A 21412-nucleotide genomic window follows, 5' to 3' on the forward strand; every position below is an offset into this window, starting at 1 on the left:
CCCAGAATCCTCAGCCTCCGGCCACGCTGGCAAGGAATTCTGGGAGTAGCAATCCCAGCACATTCTTCCTGTGAGAGAAGGGCGCTTTCTGTTTTACAGTGCCAGACAAGGCAGAAATGCAACATCCTTGGTATCAGTTACATTCTCTTGGGATGCAGCCAGCACCCTCCCTCTCCCCTCATACGTGTGCAAATGCGCAGCAGCACCACTCGGCCCACTTCTGGGTGCTTCCCAGTTTCTGGATCGAGGCAATCCACCCGTCAGATGGGTCAGCAATGGGTGCAAATCCAGCCATTCAAGGAACCTGTGTGCTCACAAGATTGCAGACGCGCAGACTCTGCTCCCTCTGGCTTGGTCCAACCACCACGGCCCCTTCTGTAAAGAGCTGGAGCAGTTGCATGTACATGTCAACAGCCACGCCGAGGAACGTTCGCTCTCTGATAAGCTGTTCCACACTGAAGGTGAAGAGGAGGCTGGGGGAAAGTGGCAGATGTTAAGCAGACAGCAAAGCCATTCAGGGCATCTCTGCATTACCCGGAAGAGTCAAAAGCTGCAGGCAGAGATCAAGCTGGGGGAAAAAGAGCCTCTGCACACTGTCTAGGACAATTGTTGGCCCAGAGTCTTATGAGAACATTTGAGCCACTGTCATAGCACATCCGCAAAGAGAAGCGGGCTAGTCCCAAAGGTAAAGTTACTGTCAAAGGAAAGTGAACAAGGCACTTCTGGGGTGCTTCAACCGCACCCCAGAAAGCCCTTCTCAGGGAGGCAACACCCCACCCCCAGGTCAGAGTGAGACGGGGGAGCTCTTGGGATTAAGAGCAAGGAAAGCCTTGTCCTTCTCTTTGGTAAGCGATGCCAACCTGTCCTGACAGGTTCCTTCAGCCGTTCCCCCACTGCCCTCCTGCTCCCTGAAGTTCACCTTCTTACCTGTAGAAGGCAACCGGCAGCATCTTCAAGTGCCGATCGGACACAGCATCACGCAAGGGCTGATAAAGCTCACAGCCTGAAAACCAAAAGGGACAGGAATCCTTGGGCTTGGTTTTCAGAGCGCTGCCATCAGTCCTGCCCTGGAGCTACCGCAGAGCAGCTTTTTTGCACCTTTTCCTGCTGGACAGAAGACAGCCAGCCAGCCAGCCCCTTCTTCCACCAAGCGCTGAAGCACCCTGGAACCCCATTCCAGAACTTTGTGAACATCTGTCCCTTCCTGGAAATAAGAGACAAAGAACATTTTTATTTCTTGATCCTTGCCACAGACACTGTGCAGCTTTAAACAAACCTCGGCCTCCCGTTCCCCATCTGCAAAAAACTTTTTCACAAGCCACCCGCTATACTCTCTGGTGGTTTTCTGTGAGTAGGCCTCTAGCCAGTTTACACAATAATGCACATTTAAAAGGATCTGTGTGGTGTTTTAGATGCAAATCCAAAAAGGGATTCAGAGCATGAATCCGCAGCTCTTTAAAGCAGTTCAACTTTAGCCTCAATCAACGTAAGGCAAGGCAGAGTCACCATGTCTGCAAAGGTCAAGCCAGGGTGGGCTTCACAGTCGCTTGGCCTTCCTTCATTTCCCCACCCCAACCAGCCAGTACGGAAGCAGAACTCGCCTCTGGTGCCACTTTTGCCGAGATGAAGTCCATGACGGAAAAGAAGAGGACATATGCCAGGAACTGCCAGTTTGAGAACCATGAATAAAAACAGCCACAATAGTTACTGACCTGAAGCTGGAGCACCCGGTCCCTCAGCCAGACGACCAGATCCAAGGTCCCTCCCCAGGCAGCATTTTCTAAACTTGCATTTGGCCAGAACTCTCCCCCAAGAAGATTTTCCTCCCGGAGGCAGAAGCTGAAAGAACTCACCCGCTCTGCTTTGGGCCCCAACCTTTTCAGCACTCCCCCCTTTCCTTCGTGACCCGCTTGCTGCTGGGTGGCGAAGTGGAGGAAAGCAGCGGAAACCCACGTCGCATCGGAGGGCAGGGAAGTCGCTTCCGATGAGAGGCAGCTAGGAAGCGCAGGCAGAGTCAGTGGGAGAGTTGCCCGGTCAATCCTAAAAACCGACCGCTGATGGCGCCGGGAGACCTTGGCAGGGCACGACCCAGCTGGGTTTCTGCTCTCCAAGTACACAGGAAGCAACCTCTCAGAGGGCATCTCTTCCTGAAGGAATAGGGAGGGAGGGAAAGCATCCCAGCCACCGGACCAGGCAGGGGAAATAAGACCACTTCTTCAGCTGAAGAAACGCGTCAGCAACAGCTTTCTTCTGGCGCTGCAGCATCTGAACGGCACCTGAACTAAAGGGGAGCCACTTGAGGAGGAGGAGGAGGGGCAGCTGGTAAAGGGCACTGGACCAGTTGGAATAAGGGCCTGTTGGAGGTAAGGGCCACACAAGGGCAGGTAGAGTTCATTGGATCCAGGGAAGATCGAACAGCAGCCGGAATACAGCCCCCCTGCATCTACTCTGCGCTGCAATTTGGCCAGGTCTTTGCTGGGACAACAGACGTAAGCCCCACGGCTGCAGAGACACAGCTCCTTGGACTCACCTCTGGAGAGAAGACTGTAAATCCTTCAGGCTTTGCAGCCCCTGGGCCAAAGGAGCACTGAAGAGTCTCCTCCATTGTGAGCAAAGCACAAACTCCAGCCTGGGCCACCATCGCTGGAGGAAGGCAAACAGCAGATATTCACTGAATACAGAAATCTCCAAATTTGTGCTGGACCTTCCTGAAGATCCTCTGTCCAGGGATTCAATAGTTTCCACCCTCCCTCTCCTTACAATGCACAGCAACAGTGGCCCCCACATGTCCGGTCCCCCAGGCCCACAACCAGCCCCTTTTCAAGCCTTTTGGGACAGCCACTGTTCTGGCAGCCAAATCAATGCTGAGGTTTTTATGTAATGCTTTATTAAAACAGGCTCTGCTTCACTGAAGCATCTTTGAGAAAAATCAGAATAATGCATTCATCATTATCTTCAACCCAACAGAGAAGATGAATATTGGGGCTTCGTCCCTCCAGGGCTGCTGCTACTTTTTTACACTATTTTCTGGAAAGTCCATCTCCTAATCCACCAACGCAGCCTGGCTTATGAAGCCCCCCGCGCCACCAGTCAACGGAGCTGCCCAGAATTCTTTTCAAGGAGTTTCAGAGATGGAGTTGTGATGAAAGGTCTCTTACCACAGCAGAACAGAGGAGGATGGGACACCTGGTTCGGCACGAAGAGAGCACGGCTGTCACCTCTTGGCCAGGATGGCTGCACTCCACACTGGTGCTCAGGAGGCCCTGAAGGACAGCAGATCCCTCAGCGTGCAGGAACCCCACGGGGCCCCGACACAAAGGGAGCCACAAAGAAACCAGTCTTGGCACCACAACAGCCAACATCATCATCACCACCACCATCAGCTTGAAGAATTTGCTTCCCGATTCCCAATAATTTTAAAACACATCCAACCCACAGACCACAGGAATGCAATGGCCCCCGCCCCATAATTCTCCATGGCAGCCCCTCTCCAGCTACTGCCCTTGCTGACACCACAGGGAAAGTGAGCAGGGGAGCCACCTTCCCTTCGTTCTCGCGGTTTCCCATTCTGACGCAATTCCACTGCCCCCACTGCCCACTTCCGGCAACTCTGAGCGGCTTCTCTGCCCCCGTCTCACGGAAAGCTCCCCGAGAGGAGGAGAACGAGGCTCATCTTTCGGGGGCCCTCCTTCGCTGGAGAGTGAGGGGTAGCTGAGGCCTAGCCTCACACAGACCCTCATGGGGTGAAGTGAGGAGCCCCCTTTGTCTTCTTTACCCTGAAGAAATGTGCGGTGATGTCATAAGGCAGAGAGCATCCTCTGGAGCAGCTGTTCCTCTGTAACAACACCAGATGGGAGAGAGAGATAAGGAAAACATTCCCAAGAGACCGGGATCATTCCTCAGCCACCGTAAGTAGTCCTCAGCCATTCAAAGTTATGATGGACTTGAAAAGTTACCTGTGATTCGTCTGTGCCACCCCTCCGGTCATGCAATCACATTTCCGGCAACTGGCTTGCATGATTGTTTTGCTGTTTTCCAGCAAAAACCGCTCAGTGGATAAGCCAGATTCAGACTCACGACCAAAATTCTGGGCACAAGTCGAAGACTGTGTGCATTTCAGGTGCATCTGCCCCTTAATGAAGCTGCAGCTGGCAGCTGTGCTAGATTTTGCGTCTGCTTTTGAGTCCGCAGGCAAGGCAGTAAAATGCTACTAAAGGAACAGGATGAGGAGCTCAGGCATAACAAGCTAGAAAAGAAATCCCTTATAAAAACCCACAGACTTGGAATGTCAGCTTGTCACTCTCCTGAAGGGAGCAGCCCGCTTTGCCTCAAACAACCCGCCACTCCCAGATTGCAAAAGAGATGGCTTGGGGCATCGACAGGAAGTGATACACACCAGTTCCGTGTTTACAAAAGAGAAAAAGCCTTCACAGGCCAGAACGATTTCCCCTCCTTTCTTCTGCGTCGCCACAAGAACAGACGGAGGCAGCCTTAAGAGGATCCTGAGGAAAAAACAGACTCCTCTCAGGTGAAGCCCAGCCCCACCCAGCCTTATTCAGGGGGCAGCTGGGCCTTCCTGCCCCCCCCCCGTCCGCCCATGGAGAGCAGCTGCACGAGCGTGTGTGTGTGTGTGTGTGTGTGTGTGGCGGGGGGAGGGGCTTCAAGCGTCTGTCTGTTCACCTGGTCTGGGAGAGCAGCTCCTGCTGCCGGAGCAGCCGGGCCCCCAGAGCAGCACCGGTTCCCAGAGCCAGCAGCCTCTCCCGGAACACCTGGAGCAGGAAGTGCTCTCTCGTCTCGCAGCCCCCGGCCAGGCCTCTCCTGCGCTCCAGCTCCAGCTCCAGCACCAGCTCCTGAAATCAAGGCAAGCCTCTGAAGGCCTCTTCTCTCCTGCCCAGGGCAGAGTCCCAGCCGGTCCCTGCCAACACATCCAGAGGGTTCATGGGCCAAGACAGAAGAACCGTAACCCAGAGATACTGGGAAAATAACAAAACCCTGACAGCCACTGTTTGTACTGCTGCGCAGTGTACTGTACACACACTATACCCTCTGGAAGAGAACCGGGTGGGTGAAGGAGGAGGAAGACCTGTTCCAACTGGGCTGACGGAGCAGCTTTACTGTGACTCCCCAAAGCAGCCAGTGGAATCGCAACTTGGGGCCAGCCTGGCTGGGACTGATGGGACTTGGACGTCTACCATGTCTGGGGGGCCCTAGCCTTGAGGAGGCTGTTCCAGCCAGCCAGCCAGCCCCACAGGGAACCGTTTCTTTGCCCATGGGGCAGAGGTGGGAATTCCATTGCCAGCCGCTGCCCGTTTGAACGCAGTGGGGCACCTTCGCCTGCTTTCTCATGCAGACTTGGGAAAATGCTGGTTAGAGCCAGGTCAGACTAGCAAGCACAGATCCCCTGCCACTTAACTGGGCCGTGACGCTCGTGGGCTAGAAAGCCCCTCGGCCACAGCATTTGCTGAAAAGAGCTCCACCCAAAGCTCATGGAAAACATTCACAAGAAAAGGACACAAAGCAAAATGTAGCCGACACAACTCTGGCACCTGAAATCTGCAGTAGAGATCAGGGTTTCCTCTTGCATGGGTCACGGGACAGTTGGGGTTTGTTCGGAGACTGCCTGCTTCGGAGTCTGTCCTAAAATTCGAAGCAGTATAAAGACAACTGTAAATACACAAGACAAATCATGGCATTTCCTAGAACTAATAATAGGTAACAGATACAGGCCATCATTGGATAGCAGAAGGAACCGTATGTTAGAAAACCTCCACTGCCCGAGCAAGCAAATGCTTCAGAAAACCAGCTTACCTTTGAAGGAAATCCAGAATGGCCTTGGTAAAAAGAGCCCCCATCTCTCTCAGGTCCCCGTCACAGCCTCCAGCTTCAACAGACCTCGGGAGAAAGTGCTGGTGCAAAGACCAGGCATGGAACTCCTGCCTGCAGAGGAACCAAAAACCCAGTTTGCGTGGTGGGGGGGAGGGAGGGAGGGAATGAGGAGAGAAGACACATGGAGCAAAAAAAAAAACAAAGCGAGGAAATCGGGAGAACAGAAATGCTGCTACATTTGCTAGGACCAACCAACCACAGCAGGCTAAACTTGCCAGAGTAGCGATTCTTAAGCTGTTTGGCACAATTAAGCTGGTCTTGAATAAGGTCATGGTGTTCCCCTCCCCAAATAAACACATTCTGTTGTTTTACACAATCATCTCAGCAGTCCCAGACTAGATCCTCGACTCACAGGCATTAATGAATTGGCCAAATTATCCCCTTGGGACGCTAAGGCGGCTCGCTCTCACCTCTCCTTAGCAGACAGCAGGTCTTGGTCGGGAAGGACTTCCAGCTCCATCCTGAACCACTCGCAGAGGGTCAGCTGGAAGAAGGGCAAAAGTACTCAGGGCAGAAACGCAAAATATCTCCCTCCCGAGGGCAACAGAGATGGGGGGTCAGTCTCAGCCCAGGAGCCCTGCCGAGTCACACCACCCCCAGCCGGGAAGGACTTGACCCTCGAGGCTCTGCGGGGGTCTTCACCTGGAAGGCTTCCTCCCGCAGCAGAGCTTGGAAAGGGGTTTGTTTCCACAAGCCGAGAGCAGCCTTTCGGTAGCAGAGAGGGGGGCGAGGCAGCCTTTCCCCAGGAAACGCAGCCGAGTCCCCTTGGCAGCCACTTCCTCGTGCTTCCAAGCAAAGCCGTGGCACAACATACTGGAGCTGCAAAGCAGGAGAGGTCCAGACATGCCACAGGACTGACTTAAAATGAAGAAACCCTCCTGGTTTCTGCCTCCCTTTTTAAAAAAATATTTTTTTTATTTTATTCAGAACAAAGTTAAAATACAAAACTCAATAAAAATCCAAGAACACAGAAAAGGAAACACAAAACAGTCAGAATATTTTTTAAAAAGGATGCACAGAAAACATATGCACATTATCCCCTCTAGCTGAACTCTGCCTCCTTGAAGGGTGTTGCTGAGCAAACTGCTCAGGAGCAAATTGAGACTGCACCCCATAGACGCTGCCACCGCCAAGAAACCGCCCCCCCCACACACACCACCACACGCTTCCTTTCCCTCAGTTTCTCCTCTTCAGTCAGGCACCTGCAGAAATTAATTTGGTAGCATGACATTCATGCCTCGCTTGGTGATTAGGCAGGACAGCCACATGTGAGATGCTGGAATAAAAAACCTCCCTCAATGAGGAACAAACAGTGCAACTTCGGGGAGGCTGAGCTAATAGCGCTGCAGCCACCACCAAGTTCTGACCTGTCGCCAGACAGAAGCTTGGACAATCCCACCCAGCACCAGGTCCCTGAGCAGGAATCTCAGCAGGAGGAAAATGGAGACAGGCTGGATTGAATTTTGGGCAGGAAAAAAAGTTACCTTTTTCACGAAACCCGGATGAAGTACGGAACAAAGGCGCTCACGGGAAAGGGAAGGAAACTTGCAGAGAAAGTATGAAACTGTTGCAGTGCAAAACCTGCGGAAAGAGGGTGTGTGGAAGAATCGTTTATGGGAACAGCTTTTCAGACGTTAGTAGCTCATCCCACTCTTCATTTGAGGAACAATTTTTATGCATCTCTTTCTCGCCAGCTGCTAGATTGGATCCAACAATGCTGAGAAGAGATCAGCCCAAGAAAGAGCACCAGGGAATGTCTGCTATTCCATTCGGGCCCTCCGTTTTTACAAAATGCCTAATAACTCGAGCCCTCTCTCAAAGCCGAGTGCTGGACCCCAAAGTGTGGCACGAGGCACCATCTTCCCCTACGAAAGGGAAGACTTATGACCCAGATGGAGAGAGGGGCTCACCGCAAGCAGAAGAGAGCTGAGTCTCCAGACCTGGGTGCCAATAAATAGTCCCACAGTGCAGCAAGAGGAAGGTCTGTGTGAAGAGCCACAGGAGGAACTGAAGGGAAGCAGAGGTCCACGGAGGGAAGCAAGGCCTCAGCCTCGTTGAAATGGACCACAAAGGCAGCCAAGCCCAGGATGTGGGAGTCATTCAGAGAAGGTCCCTGCAATCAGCGAATGGGGAGGTTGCCAAGTACACCAGATCAAGTGCAACAGGCGTCAAAAAAACCCCTAAATTTCTCCAAGAGAGAAATGCCCTTAGCATGTCACTGCTCCATAATCCTGCAGAACCAACCTGGTGGTAGAGAAGTTGACAGAGACGGCTCAGCAAGGAGGCCAAGAGGGGGCGGTGCCCACAGATCATTTTCACGAAGAGGGACGGCCAGGGACCTTGCCTGCGGGGAACACAAAGCTGCCGTGGCATAACTGAGAATGAATATGAGGGGTGCATAAATGTTCCAGCGCAGACGCTGCAAATATCTCAGATCTGTTTTACCTATCAGGAGGCAGGAAGAAAGAGGCAGCCATTACATCCTGACAGAAGGATGCCAGCAGAAGATCGACAACCTGAAACCAAGACACAGCCGGCTGTTGATGAACTTCTGGGCAAGCAGGTGCGGGCCCAGCTAAGTCACGGCTCCGAGGAAGTAAGAGGGACGCGCCCTTCTAGACCCCCCCATTGCCCCGCCCACTCCAGCCACAACCTGCCCCACGCACCCCTTGATCTGCTGCTCCAACCTCAGGAGCAGAAAGGTCCAGCCTGACCCTCAAGGTCAGGGATGCGGCTTCATCATCATCTGTCACGTGTCCCAAAACCTCTGTCAGCTTCCCAGAGATGACCGCAATCTGGGCTGGAATGGCTGCAACACGGAAAAGCAGGATAAAAAGGGGTCCTGTGAACTGCCCAGGAGCAGCAGCAGAAAAGGAAACGCTGCTGAGTTTCTTTAAGGAAGATGTTCTCCTATAGGTTGGAGAAGCAGCCGCCTGCTTTTGACGGGCTGGGTTCAAAGGACTTGTTCCAAAACCAAAACGGTGCTTGAGTAATCTAGATTGATCTGGACTAGACCTGAATTTCATCACTATGCCAGAAACGGAGCAGAGATTTGCCCAGATCTTTCGCTGGGACACAGCCGAGCTGCCCCAGGGGATTTCTGAGAGGCCCACCTGGCAATGTCATTCCAACCCTGCCATGTGAACGAGCTCGGAGGGCCTCCAATGTGGCTCAGTTAGATTAGAGCAGAGCTTCTCCACGTTGGCAGCTTCAGGATGCCCAGACTTCCAACTCCCAGAATTCCCCAGCCGGCATGCTCTGCATTAGAGGCTCAGGGAAATCCTCAAGATGCCTCTGCTATTCTTGGCCCACTTTCTTCCCCGTGGATAGGCCAGCTTTACCTACCACCGTGCTTGTTTGCGTCTGTGATGAGCAGCCTCAGCACTTCGAGTTCAGCCTTTAGTCGCTCCAAGGGTTCCTCAGGGCCCCCCACCTTTCTCTCAGCCGATCCCTCTGAGGAGCAGAGAAAATAGCTTTGGATCATGCTGAGAACTGTGGGCAGTGTCCTGGAGTCTCATATATGGGCGGGGGGGGGGGGGGGAGAAGGAGAGGTTGGAAGAAGCTTGCCACTGCTCCACCTGAAGCATTTTCATGCAGAAGAGAAGAAAGTGGCCCTCATCCCTTCCTGGAACTTCAAAGCTCACAATCTGAAGTTTAAGTAGTTTGGCAAAGTAACCTCAATCCAGCCAAGGCTATTATGGGGTGCTGGGCTGACATATGGCACCTGTTATAGCCTGTCACTCTCTCACTCTGTCTCTCTTTCTCCCTCCCTGGTTTAGCTTGCTCCTCCTAAATACCAGTTCACAGTATATGTGCCTGACAAGTGCAGCCCTTGTCAGTTAACCAAATTGAAGTATTTCAGCTCCTTGGAAATTTCCTGAAGAATTCAGGGCTTCCAGGCATTAATCCTACCTGGCAACTACAATGCCAGCAGCTGTTTGGAGTTTAACCTGCAATGCCACTCTCTGCATCAATCTGGTAGGATTAAGGGATAAAAATCAACCGAACTGGCTGGTCCAGTGGTTTGCAGAAGCCACAAGATGACTCCCACAGCCACCAGAGATCGCCCCCCAGCAAACCAGCTTCCGGAGCTCACCAGCCATGAGTTGGGCTCCTGCGCATCTTCCTGACTCTCAGGACTTGGAGCATGTGAGGCTGACTGCAGCTCTTTTGCAGCTCTTAAGAATGGCATGACCCAGTGCTGCATTTGTCCCAGGAACTGCAGCGTAACTCCGCAGGCTCACCCAACTGAAAGGCCCAGGATTCGCCCTGTCCCAGCTCTTTGATGGCTCAGTGCCAGATGCTACTGATTCCGCTGGCAGGCCTTGCCCCACCCTTTGGCAAAAAAGAGGCATGCCGAATGTCTCCTTTTGTGCAGGAGAACAAAAACGGGTTTTCATGCACAGAACCGAGGAAACAAGTTCAGGAGGCTCACCTGGCGAGGGCTTCCTTTTAGCGGCTTCGCATTCTTCCAAGTAAGTGGCGTATGCATTCGGGGGGATTTTTTCAGCCCTAGTTTAGGAGACACAATTGTTTTTCCTCCAACACTCAATGTTGCTGCATGCCAAACGTTTAGTGACATTCCTTTCTCTTTCCCTATTTTCTCCAAACTTGAGACAAATGTCTTTCCTCTAAAATGCAGTTGTGGGTGCCTGCTGGCACCTTCGGCCTCTGGAGTCTCTCCCTAAAACAACCAGGGATGTTGCCGGATGGAAGAGGTGAAACCAACGGGGTCTCTTGCCAAAGAGCTTCTGATTACAACCCTTTCAAAGGAGAGGAGTCCTTGGGGATACGGGTTTGAATAGGCAAAGAACCGTTCTTATTCTTACAGTATTGACTAAATAGCGAAATGATAACGAACACCTTTTAATTAGCATTAGAAAGGGCTACTCTTGAAAGAAACTTGCACCTATGGTCCTGGCCAAGGGAAAGGAAATTGCTAGCTAATCAATTGCTAGAAGAAAGTACTAATCCCTTTCTAGCTAGTTTGTGAAAAAGCAACTATCACAGTTTTTCTAATTACAGAAGCAATACAATCGCAATAACCATGGGCAGAATATTTGTATCATATGCTCTATTAGCAGGACCCCTTACTGGCTACAAAAAGTGGCAGTCACTGTAAATCAAAGGAAGATTGAAATCCAGAGTAATATTACTGGGATTGGTTAAATAGCCTGTATGCCGTTAACAAAGCAGAACAGATCATAATACAAGGAAGCCAAGGTCAGGTTAAATGACACAATGCTTCCCATTGAAAATGGGGGTGGGGGGATGGCTTTTATCTCAAATGCTGCCTTCCTACCTCTTGAGGGCTCCTATCAAAGCTGTGCGGGCGTCGGGGGCTCCAGGAAGCTACAGATATAATCATAAAAGAGGTTGGTATGAATCTCACATTGCAAAGTTAACATACTGCAGGCCTTTCTCTTCTCCAGCTTATTTAAGAAAGTTTTCTATTAACAGAGCAACATTCTGAACAAAAGAAGATCAAAGCCAAAAGATTTAAAGACTCCACTTAAGGATGGAAAGAAGGAAAACTCACCACTCGCGGCGCAAGCAAAGCGGGAAGGAAACGGGAGAGGTAATAGCACCGCCTGAAAACACTGAGAAAGAAGCAGGTGGATCAATCACAGTGGGCCACCCAGCCCGAGATGGAGGACAAATAAAATTCAGGAGTAAAATGCAGATGATAAATGTAAATATGAGGCTCTGAATCCCTTTGATTGAACAGCGTCTTCCAGCAGGATCCTGCGAGTGAGCCTTCTCTGCAAAAGGGCTTGGCCCCTGGGCCGAGAGGCCGGCACTCTGCAGTGGCTCAGAAAAGCTGTGAAGACCCTTCCAACAAAAGACCTCTGTTGTTGTTCTTATTGCTGTTACTATATCTGTAAATATGCAAAAGGAAAATTGCTGGCCTTGCAAATTTGCTCTTGAAAGTACACATTTGTAAGTGAGAACCTGACATTTTTGTATTTGGGGGTTTTTCCTCCTTCCTGGCCCTTTCAGCCTCCTTTCCTTCCGCCCTCAAAAGGGGAGACCTTACCTGGCTTCCATCACACTTGCTGGGATCTTGCCAGTATTCTGGAATATCTGGATGGCCTTCTCAACATCCTGAAGAGCTTGACAGCATGGCTATGTGTCACACACACGCACACACAAAGAAGAACATCTGTTTTGAACCACTGCCCAGGTCAAGGAAGACTGTCTCATGATGGGGAGAAGAGTTTGGGGGCAGGGCAAGCACTGAGCAACAGGAAGGACATCAGTCCAACCAGCTGGCTAAACAGTTTGCAGTGGAATATCGTAAGCTCCCTGGTCCATTTTGCAGACAGGAAGGCAAAATCTGCCCTCAGAGGTTACCATGACAACAAGTGGCAGTCTTTACTGGGCCGGGGCCTGAGTCCATACCTGGGAGGCGTCCTTGGTGGAAGAGAGATTCTCATAGAGGCCCATGTCTTCTATCGACACCTGGGGAGACAGACAGACAGAGCCGAGGAGTGGGCAGACGGAAGGTCACGGGCATTCTACCACCTCCTCCATTTGCCCCCAGGGTGGGGGAGGCACCTTGAGATCTGCCAGGCGAGTCTTGGCCAGTGTGATGTATTCCAGCAGGAGGGAGCGGTATTTGCTGGGCACAAATGGGGGGTGCAGAAGGTGGACCTAGAGAGTTTCAGACAAGGTGAGGTACAAAGCATTGCAGATGCGTCGATGCAGCAGGTCTCTGAGCTGCACATCCAAGACTTCAGAGAAACTGGTGGGGGGACCATTTCCTTGCCCCCACTTAGGAGCCTGGATGTCCTTCCCTTTCTTTTGGAGGTAAGGAGCTCCAGGAGTCGCTTTCCCCAGGCCTGTAAATGCACAGCTTTGCAACCTCGTCCTTTGCTCATGCCGAGTCCACTGGGCAGAAATGTGCAGATTGGGGTTCACAATGCTTCGACAGCCTCCTCCGAGCTAGCACCTACTTGGTTTCAACTCCCATCATCCCCAGCCAGCCTGGCCTTTGGGCAATAGTTTAATATGCCCGGAGTGCTAGCAAATCTCGAAGGCCACCTGCCGAGGAGCGAAGGCAGCGCCCACCTTCAAGTGCTGGGGAGCTTCGAAGGGCACTAGCTGCGACAGGAACTTGAAGAAGAAGAAGAGCGTCTTCTTGCTGCCGCCATGGAGGCTGCTGCTGCTCCCAAAAGTGAGCTGGAAGCAGAAAGCACTGCCTAGAGCTCACCTGGCCAGCACCCCACCACCCTGCCCCCGATGTCTGGCGCAGCTGCCTGGGACCCCCTGCAGCCCGATGGACCAAGGGTAGGCGGCAAAGGGCCTTTCCATCCACCTTCCCCGGGGGTACCTGGACCGAGGCCCCGGGAGGCCTGAAAGCAGGCAGGGCCGCAAGGCTGCAGCTTGGCTCCGCTTGGGCCTCCTCCGAAGCCCTAGGAAGCCCCCGTCCTCGCAAGGGCCCGGAAATCCTCTGGTGGCTCTCACCTTAAACCATTCTGCGTAAGGGGGGAATAAAGCAGGGCCTTCCAAGGCTGCCTGGCGGACGATTAAGAACGCAGTGATCAAGCTCTCCAAATCATAATTCGCAAAGGCCTTTCTCAAGAGACCACTCAGGAGGTCTGGGAGAGACACAGAACAGTCTTGAATTCACTGCCCAACTGTAGTTAGAGAAACTTCCAGAGCCATAGTTCGAGGCCAAATCACGATCTAGCCAAGTTTTCAGTGTCTCCCAGTTCCCAGCCGCTGCCAGTACCTTTAACCAGCTGATCCGCTTGGGAGTGACAGACCAACAGGGCAGAGATGCACGAGAGGACATGATGCCAGTTTACTTCGCTTGTCTCCAGGACCTGCTGCAAGCGCTGGGTCAGTTCCTCTGGCTGGAACACCAGAAAGAGCTGGAATGGGAGGAATTGCTTTTGAAATCGTGGGGAGCAGATTTCTGAAAGCCGAGTCCAACCGCTCCCCAAGTGACCCTCTGCTCAGGTGTTCAGAAGCGAGAGGCTCTCAAGAGATCACCACGGATATTGGCAATTTTTCATATTCCACAAGGAAAAATCCTACTCTTCCTCCCTTCCAGCCCTGCCTTGAATTAAAAACAGGAAACATCCGGGAGGCCCTTCCTGTTCCTTTCCCCTCCCACTGTTGACAGCCTCCATCTGCTCTGCCACTGCTGGTGCATTTCCTGGGTTTCCTGCCCTTCTGGGCCAGAGAACCAGTTCTTTAATAGTTGAACCATTTTTGAGTAGTGCCAATGCTGCCCAGGTCGCATGGCGGGCTCTGTAGAATGAAAACTGGTAAAGCACAGCCTGGCCTATTAAGCAGCGTTCACTGGAAAGGAGCACGTACTTTGCGGTATAAGGTAGCAAGCGCCGAGCTGGTTCTGGCAAAGCTCCATTCCCTCTGCAGACGGATGGCATCGGAGACTGCTCAGAAAGAGGGAGGGAGGGCAGGAGATGCTGGTTTCGCAGAACAGCAAGAGCCAGACTGCAGAAGAAGCCTCTTCCGTCTGACAAAATAGGCAGGCCTTTCCTTCCAAGCAGTTCTTCAGAACAGCCACCCCACACCCCATCCTTCCCTCCCCCTCCTCCTCCCACTGGTCACTGCAGAATCCAGAGCCCCAGAGACGGACAGCGGCCAGGCTCTGCCACCTTGCGGGAAGGGCAGAATGCCGGAGCAACGGAAAAGGACACCTCAGATCAGATCTAGCCATTGTTTAAGTCTTTAGTTGGTTGCCGGAGTTCCAGGGGAGCCTGGAGTTGTATCCTGTCCTGCCCCACCCCACTCCACCCCAGCAGCTGCTGAATGAAGAGACAGTCCCAGAGCAGAAGTCTCACGTTAACTGTTAACAACTCAGGAGTAAAATATGCTTTGTCCTCAGCTGAAGAACTTATTTGACTGAGCACCAAGGAATTTATCCCTCAAAAAAAGGAGAAACAAGAGCCGTGTTCCAACCAGACCGTTGGACCCTGTCAACTCACCAGCTTGGCCTTCAAAGACACACCAGACAGAGGTGCTGGCAAGAGAGTGGGGTCTTATGGGGAGGTGGTCCAGAGCCCTCCAGGGTGCCTTCCAGGAGCCGCAGAGGGTCCTCCAGAAGCCCCCCCCTTGTCCCTCAGCAGTTCCAAAAGGGAGCACACCTGGCCCCCTTCTGGGGAATCCTACCTGTCAGATGGGGATTGTAGGTAAGCACACGGGTGAAGATGTGCCCAAAGAGCAGCTGCAGAGACTCAGGTGGAGCCGTGCCGTGGAAAATCATCAGGCTGTATACTTGGAGCCTGTGCACAAAAGGGGAAAGAATAATGAGTCAGCATGCTTGAGAATTGCTGCTAATTGCTCCCATTTTTTCAGTAAGTAGGCATTTACTAGAAGGCCAGTAAATAAATGATAAATATTTTCTGATTATTGCTCAAGCACTTGGGAAAAAAATATAAAAGCATGCTATTATTAGAAATATAACAACACAATTCAGTGGGCAGAACTTTGGCCCGGCAGAGAACTGCTGCTGGAAACGGGAATTCCATTTGAAGAGAGTATCACACTGCTTTGTAAGCAAGGAATGAAGCCACTTGGGAAACACACAAAAGGATCTCTTGCAGAAGAAACACTGTTCACCCAGTTGGCAGCTCTCCGATCCCCCCTCTCCCAGCCCTAACCTTGGAAAGAAGTCAAATCCTTACCAGCATCTCACAGCCTTCACTATGGGGGAGGCACTACCCTGCTTCTCCGTAGCTACAGCATCCAGCACCCCTAAAGACATGACAAGGGAGCATCTTCACTAAGGAGAAGCAAGCTTCAAGCAGAACAAGCAGAGGGCCATATCCAGGGAACAGGACAAGAGCCACAGAGCCACAGGCTCCACAAGGAATAATTTCTCAAGGGTGGAACCTCAGCCTTAATCATGATAGTGGCCTGGGAGAATTTTCCCTGCTTTCTGAAAACTTGTCTTATCATTGCAATATATTTACTGCAGAAGCGTCTATGAAGGGAACATCACTGCTCAATAGCATAGATGGGAATGAAAAACAAAAAATTCTGTATTTTGGAAAAAAAGTAATCTGGAGACCAAGGATCTTCAAAGCCGAAGTTGGGATTGTGGTCCTTCCTTGGGAGAATTAACCCCCAGTGTTCTGTTATGCAATGCAGTGTGTGTGTGTGTGTGTGTGTGTGTATGGGGGGGGGGAGAGGAAACGCACAACAATTCACAGCTCAGCTGTCTGGAAATTTCAGTGTAGCTGAACACGCACACCTCAAAGGATGTAGTAAGAGTTCAAGCTACTTATGTAGTAGCAATGTCCTATAAGTAAATCTCACAAGCCTCTCTCTAAAGTGTGTGATTACACTCCTGATCCGACATGATCCCCTCCTACAACCATCACTTACATGCCAGCATTTTCTCCAGCACAGCACAACAGATCTGCAAAATGAAAAGAGCAAAGTTCTCAACTTTTCAAGAAGCATCAGCAACAGCTTTCCTTCGTTTGCCTCCTCTGAGATTTCAGAGCAGCAGGCAGAGTGCTTCCTCCTCTGTTTTTTATTATTTTTGATTGATTCCCACATGGGGATGGCTGGTTTGAGAGAAAGTCAAAATGAACTTCCATGACTGAGGTCTTAACACCCCTCCCCAGCATCCCACAGGCGTCTTCTGGTAACCAAGGAGGACTTTGCTGTTCTGGCCTGCTGCATGAGCTCAGCCCAGCCATGATGGCCCATTAAGCAAGTGGGGGCCGCTGTAATGCACAAAGCCAGCTGCTCGGTGACTGGAAAGAACTTCACAGGAGGTCAGGCAGGGGTTTCCCAGCCCCCCTAGAGACGGTGCGACTGGAATGCTACACAGCAAATCTCCTCTAGCCTTACTTCAGAAACGTGGTTCATTTCCAACTTCTTTTCAGACTTGGATGTTTTTGGAAATCCATTTTGAAGGAGCACAAGAGCCAAATCTAGGGATTAGGAAGGAAGGCCAGGTCAGGGACCTCCTATGCCAGCTGGATGAGGCAAGAAAAGATGCAGAAAGTATGGAAAAGGGACTCGGACAAGAGATAGTGAAAGGCCGTCCAGAGGGGTCCCCTTTTGCTTTCACGAATCTTAACCGATGAAGCAAAATGAAAGGAAGAAGCAGCCAGAGACATGAACACTCCAGTCCGTCTTCCTCAGTAATTGAACATTTCTCATCTTTTCCTGCCCTTGTTTGTACCTGGCTTTTGCAATCGTTATTCTAAACATAAAGCATTCTATTTTATTTGTATCTTATTGCTTTTTATTTAAGAAAAAAGAGAAAAACAGGAGCAAAACACAAATAGGGAACTCATTTATACAGAATATAGGTTTAAAAAGTTGTATAAATGTATTAGAAATAAAGACATATTTGAATATTTGCATTAGACAAGTATACATGCAACTGTAACTGTATTGTTACAATATTTCATGTTTCTCCTTTGCCATACTTGTTTCACCTTTTTGCTAGAGCACTTTTCATGTTGTTTTTCTTCTCTTTGATAACCTTATGTCTTTTTGGCATATTCTAAAGTATTGTAAAGTCTGCCAGAAGCCAGTGTGGAAACTGCACAGCGTAATTATTGTGTGTCCGGCTGTTTGTTAAACAAAACTAAGTCACACCAATATTTAATAGTACAAATGAAGTAACATGAAACCAGGTCTCGTGTTACAGGAGAGTTCAGCAAAAGTAGCCCCCTCTCCTTTGACGGGGGAGAGAGAGAGCAGGGCCACAGCCGGAAGCTGCAAGGGAATTCACAGGCCTGGACCTTTTCCTGGACACCAGCCCCACATCCCTTTGTTTTGGCCCTCCTTGCCTGTGAGAATGTTCTGGCCAGTCTCAGTGTCCACTTCGTCCATCTGATGGCACAGGAGGCAAAGGCTACTGGACAACCAATCCACCAGTGCAGGCACCTCCAGATTCCTGAGAAGACAGAAGAGCCCACAACATTTGCCTTTTCCAGAAAGTTTCTCCCCTCCAAACGTTCCACTAAAACAGGTCTCCAACTGTGGACTTCAACTCCCAGAATGCCTCAGCCTGCATACAACTTCAACTCTGAAAGGTGAGGTCCAAAAGTCTTAAAGTTGCTGAGTTTGGAAGCTCCTGCACTAAAAGGACAAAATGCACCTACTCTGAAATTTTAAGTTCCGAGCAGCGAAAGTTACTTTACATCAGGCCTCCACTCGGCTTAGCATGGCCTGTAAATGCAGCGATTGTTCCCACGGAATAAACTGCAACAGGGTGTAGAAGCTTTCTTCAGTGTTATCTAAACCAACTAGCAGCTGCTCCCCACAAATCACTGCAAATCTTGCTCGGTGAGCAGCTCTCTTCAAGGGGAGGATCCGGGCTTCCACAAACAAGTCAAAATGATAAGAGATGCCACCTCAAGCCAAAATCACAGGCAAACATTCAAGCGTCTACCTACTTCTCCAGTAATTCTTCCAAACGAACAATGTTCTCTCTGTGCAGGTGCCATGCAACTTCCAAAATAGGTGGGCGCTGGAGGAAATAGCACTAAGGTCAGATAATTTGGAATGCAGAGATGCCAGCAACCCAACAACTGGCCTCCACCCAAAAACACCCAAGTAACTAACTCTGGAACAAGAGCAGGTTTCCAAGGCAGCCTTTCCCTCTCCATCCATGGAGGAACACTCACTTTCTGGCCATCCTTAAGAGGAGAGCAACTCAGAAACTGTACGGCCACCAGAATGGCCCGAGGGCAGCCGTGTAAGCATGCTATCGTAGCCAGATTCACTGCTTCCACCTCCTTCTCAGCTCTAATGATCTTACCTGCATTTTCCACATTTCTTGAGCAAAAACAGATTGACAGAAAGCATTGTAAGTTAATAATTCCTTCAAGGACTGGAACAAACAAAGCAACTCCTTCTGCAAATAAAAAATAAAATACAGTGGAGTGATTTGAACAGAATTTTTGTTGTTGTTGTTAGTTTCGAAGTCGTGTCCGACCCATCGTGACCCTATGGACAACGTTCCTCCAGGCCTTCCTGTCCTCTACCAGAACAGAATTTTAGTCAGTTGCAATAGCAATAAACCTATGTTTATAGGTAACTCTTAGTAATATTTTTTTAATTTGTTGAACAAGACATAGGGGCCTGGTTTACAGTACAATGCACATGGCTTGGAATTATAGTGAGCCAATCCTAAACTTATGTATATTCTTCAAATATTGAATGACAATGCTCCTTTGGAAAATTAACTATCTTTTTAAAAATGTACTTTTAAAGTACTTTTAGGCTGGCTTTTTGTAAAACTATTTTCATTATATAAATAAATCTTCTCCTACTAGCCTGCAATTCTCAGAATTCCCCATGGCTATTTCAGGACCACTAACCACTATTTCATCTTTAGGAAGGCCTGAACAACTTGAATGTGCTTCCCTCCACCCTGCCATACATGAAACTGGCATATTTCCCTTACTCTCTGTTCTGCACACAGTAGTGTAGTCTGATCAGACTCCATAGAGATCTTCTCAATGAGGTTGGCTGCTGTTCTGGCCGACAAGACTCCTGCTGGAATGCCCAGCACAGAGGCCTCATCCTTCAAGGCAGTGACTACAACAGAAGAGAAGAAACTCCATCCAGACCTTAAATATACCACCCAAATTGCAAATGGAAATAGCACAACACGATGGGGCTGAAAAGGTAACGAAGAAGAAAAACCCAGTTGTTGACAGACACATTAAAAAGGCTCAGTCACAGGCGAGGAATACTTGAATTCTGGAAAACTACGCCTGTCAATAACTACAAAGAATCCTGAATCAGACAGTCTCAATATTCTTATTTTACTGAATGGACATTTAGCCACTCACTCTGGAAAAATAAATTCTATTTCGCCCACCTACAAATTGTTCTGGAACTGACGTTTTATTTCCACCTCTGCCCAAGTTACTGGAAAGCAAGGACTTGCCATGTTCTGAACTTCCATTCTGTTAAAAAAGAGAGAAAAGGGCAATTGTCTTGACTGTAGGGAGTATCAAACCCTTTGGTCTTTCGTGGCCTGTTGCAGACACAGCATTAGGCATCACTGACTCATCAAATACGTCAGAATCCCCAAAGGAACACAGCATTCTCTGAGATGGATAGTCTCCCACTACGCTTAAAAGGAACAGGGAAACGCACGCAGAAAATACTTAGCATTTTAGAAAATGTGCAGCCATGCAGGTTAACCTCCTGCAGCTTGACACATATGATCGACAAGGAAGCTAATGATGGTTAAAATATCTGGAGGTCAGTCTGGATTTGAGAAAATGCCGATGCAAAGGCACTTTTAAAGTCAAGCAGTTCAGGCATCAGACCCGGTTGCTCACCTCCAGCAGGAGCTCGTCCAGCCTCTGGTGCCGGCTCAAAATGTGCAGGGCCGCTTCCCGCAGTTCCTGCTGAGTTTTTGGTTCCCTCTTTTGCTTCTTGCGTCTTCCCGCTAAAAAACAGAGAATTTATTAGCCTTATAATTCTATTTTTAATTGACAGGGCCTTTGAACATACCAGCGCGCAGCTCCCTTCCCATTTCATATCCCTCACAGAGATGCTGGCTCTGAGCATATGCAGACTGCAATTCATGCAGACTGCAATTCCCACCCTTCGTGGCTACCGCGGAGAGTCTCTGGGCACACACAGAGCACCGCCGCCGCCACCCCTCGCCCCGTACCCAGAAGGGCAGAAAGGGCCCGACCGGCCATTCTCCCAGAGCGGCGCCTCCCACCAACTAGCGCGCCCTATGTTCTGATTGGCCGCCGTCTGAACGCCTCCTCCAATAGGAAGGGGACAAAAGACGAGTTTCTGCGGCCATTTGGGGAGTGGAGTGAGGAAGGCGCAAACGAGCCCAGCGCCATTTTTGGTGTGGCAAACCCCCCCCCCCATTCTGGCAGAGCCCCTGAGCGGGGAGGTCTACTGCGCAGGCGTGGTTTGCCGAACAAGGCTGCCGTTGTGAGGGCGCGCGGCTGTGTCTCTTTCTGGGAACCTAATTCGGGAGGAAGGGTTGCGTGGACTGGCTGCTGCCCGGCTAATTTGCAACCATCCGCCCGGGTGCTGCGCCTGTGAAATCAGCTGGCGAGCGGAGTCTCCGGTTCCCTCTCCACCGCTGCCTCCAACCTCAGGCAGCCCGAGTGTGGCGGGGAGCTGCAAGAGGCTGATCCCTGAATTGGAGAGTGAGAGACTTTTTATCTTTGCAAAGGGGCTGCTTTGCCCACCCGAAAATACAGGCAGTTCTCGATTTACGACCGTTGGTTTAGTGACCGTTCAAAGTTAACCCGGCACTGGAAAAAGCGACTTATGACTATTTTTTCACATTTATGACCTTTGCAGCATCCCCAGGATCACGTGATTTACATTCGGATGCTTGGCAATTGGTTCCTGTTTATGGCAACCGCAGCGTCCAGGGATCACGTGATCCCCTCTTGCGACCTTCTGACAAGCAAAGTCAATGAGGAAGGCATTGACTTAACAACTGCGCTGATTCACCTAGCAACAGTGGCAAGAAAAGTCATAAAATGGGCAAAATTCACTTAACAAATTTCTCACTTAGCAACATAAATTT

The 21412-nt window shown here is 50.4% G+C and overlaps 1 protein-coding gene and 1 long non-coding RNA gene across 2 annotated transcripts in view; one reads left to right on the plus strand and one right to left on the minus strand.

The window, feature by feature from the left end:
* FANCA (FA complementation group A) overlaps nucleotides 1–20712 on the minus strand; it is a 21948-nt gene extending 1236 nt beyond the window's left edge. The window contains exons 1-41 of the mRNA XM_083370424.1: nucleotides 20525–20712; nucleotides 20187–20296; nucleotides 19718–19805; nucleotides 19298–19431; nucleotides 18650–18745; nucleotides 18285–18358; nucleotides 17676–17782; nucleotides 16723–16805; nucleotides 16249–16282; nucleotides 15546–15615; nucleotides 15031–15143; nucleotides 14215–14291; nucleotides 13622–13763; nucleotides 13354–13487; nucleotides 12958–13068; nucleotides 12445–12540; nucleotides 12289–12348; nucleotides 11924–12012; nucleotides 11426–11486; nucleotides 11189–11238; nucleotides 10322–10398; nucleotides 9232–9339; nucleotides 8553–8695; nucleotides 8332–8402; nucleotides 8131–8230; nucleotides 7797–7999; nucleotides 7371–7467; nucleotides 6529–6705; nucleotides 6297–6370; nucleotides 5809–5937; nucleotides 5547–5637; nucleotides 4681–4850; nucleotides 4397–4502; nucleotides 3776–3835; nucleotides 3159–3263; nucleotides 2531–2643; nucleotides 1854–1995; nucleotides 1602–1664; nucleotides 1099–1204; nucleotides 928–1003; nucleotides 317–473 (exon numbers count right to left, since the gene is read on the minus strand). Of these exons, the coding sequence (XP_083226550.1) occupies nucleotides 317–473; nucleotides 928–1003; nucleotides 1099–1204; nucleotides 1602–1664; nucleotides 1854–1995; nucleotides 2531–2643; nucleotides 3159–3263; nucleotides 3776–3835; nucleotides 4397–4502; nucleotides 4681–4850; nucleotides 5547–5637; nucleotides 5809–5937; nucleotides 6297–6370; nucleotides 6529–6705; nucleotides 7371–7467; nucleotides 7797–7999; nucleotides 8131–8230; nucleotides 8332–8402; nucleotides 8553–8695; nucleotides 9232–9339; nucleotides 10322–10398; nucleotides 11189–11238; nucleotides 11426–11486; nucleotides 11924–12012; nucleotides 12289–12348; nucleotides 12445–12540; nucleotides 12958–13068; nucleotides 13354–13487; nucleotides 13622–13763; nucleotides 14215–14291; nucleotides 15031–15143; nucleotides 15546–15615; nucleotides 16249–16282; nucleotides 16723–16805; nucleotides 17676–17782; nucleotides 18285–18358; nucleotides 18650–18745; nucleotides 19298–19431; nucleotides 19718–19805; nucleotides 20187–20296; nucleotides 20525–20555 (4128 nt within the window). The 5' untranslated portion in view covers nucleotides 20556–20712. The remainder of the gene's footprint in view (nucleotides 1–316; nucleotides 474–927; nucleotides 1004–1098; nucleotides 1205–1601; nucleotides 1665–1853; nucleotides 1996–2530; nucleotides 2644–3158; nucleotides 3264–3775; nucleotides 3836–4396; nucleotides 4503–4680; nucleotides 4851–5546; nucleotides 5638–5808; nucleotides 5938–6296; nucleotides 6371–6528; nucleotides 6706–7370; nucleotides 7468–7796; nucleotides 8000–8130; nucleotides 8231–8331; nucleotides 8403–8552; nucleotides 8696–9231; nucleotides 9340–10321; nucleotides 10399–11188; nucleotides 11239–11425; nucleotides 11487–11923; nucleotides 12013–12288; nucleotides 12349–12444; nucleotides 12541–12957; nucleotides 13069–13353; nucleotides 13488–13621; nucleotides 13764–14214; nucleotides 14292–15030; nucleotides 15144–15545; nucleotides 15616–16248; nucleotides 16283–16722; nucleotides 16806–17675; nucleotides 17783–18284; nucleotides 18359–18649; nucleotides 18746–19297; nucleotides 19432–19717; nucleotides 19806–20186; nucleotides 20297–20524) is intronic.
* LOC310645035 lies at nucleotides 9458–11842 on the plus strand. Its single transcript, XR_014493405.1, has 2 exons — nucleotides 9458–10361; nucleotides 11347–11842. It is a non-coding gene; the product is annotated as an uncharacterized lncRNA (long non-coding RNA).
* Nucleotides 20713–21412: the final 700 nt, after the last annotated feature.

The sequence above is a fragment of the Vipera ursinii genome (genome assembly GCF_947247035.1).
Source record: "Vipera ursinii genome assembly, chromosome: 10".
In the NCBI taxonomy this organism is placed as follows: Eukaryota; Metazoa; Chordata; class Lepidosauria; order Squamata; family Viperidae; genus Vipera; species Vipera ursinii.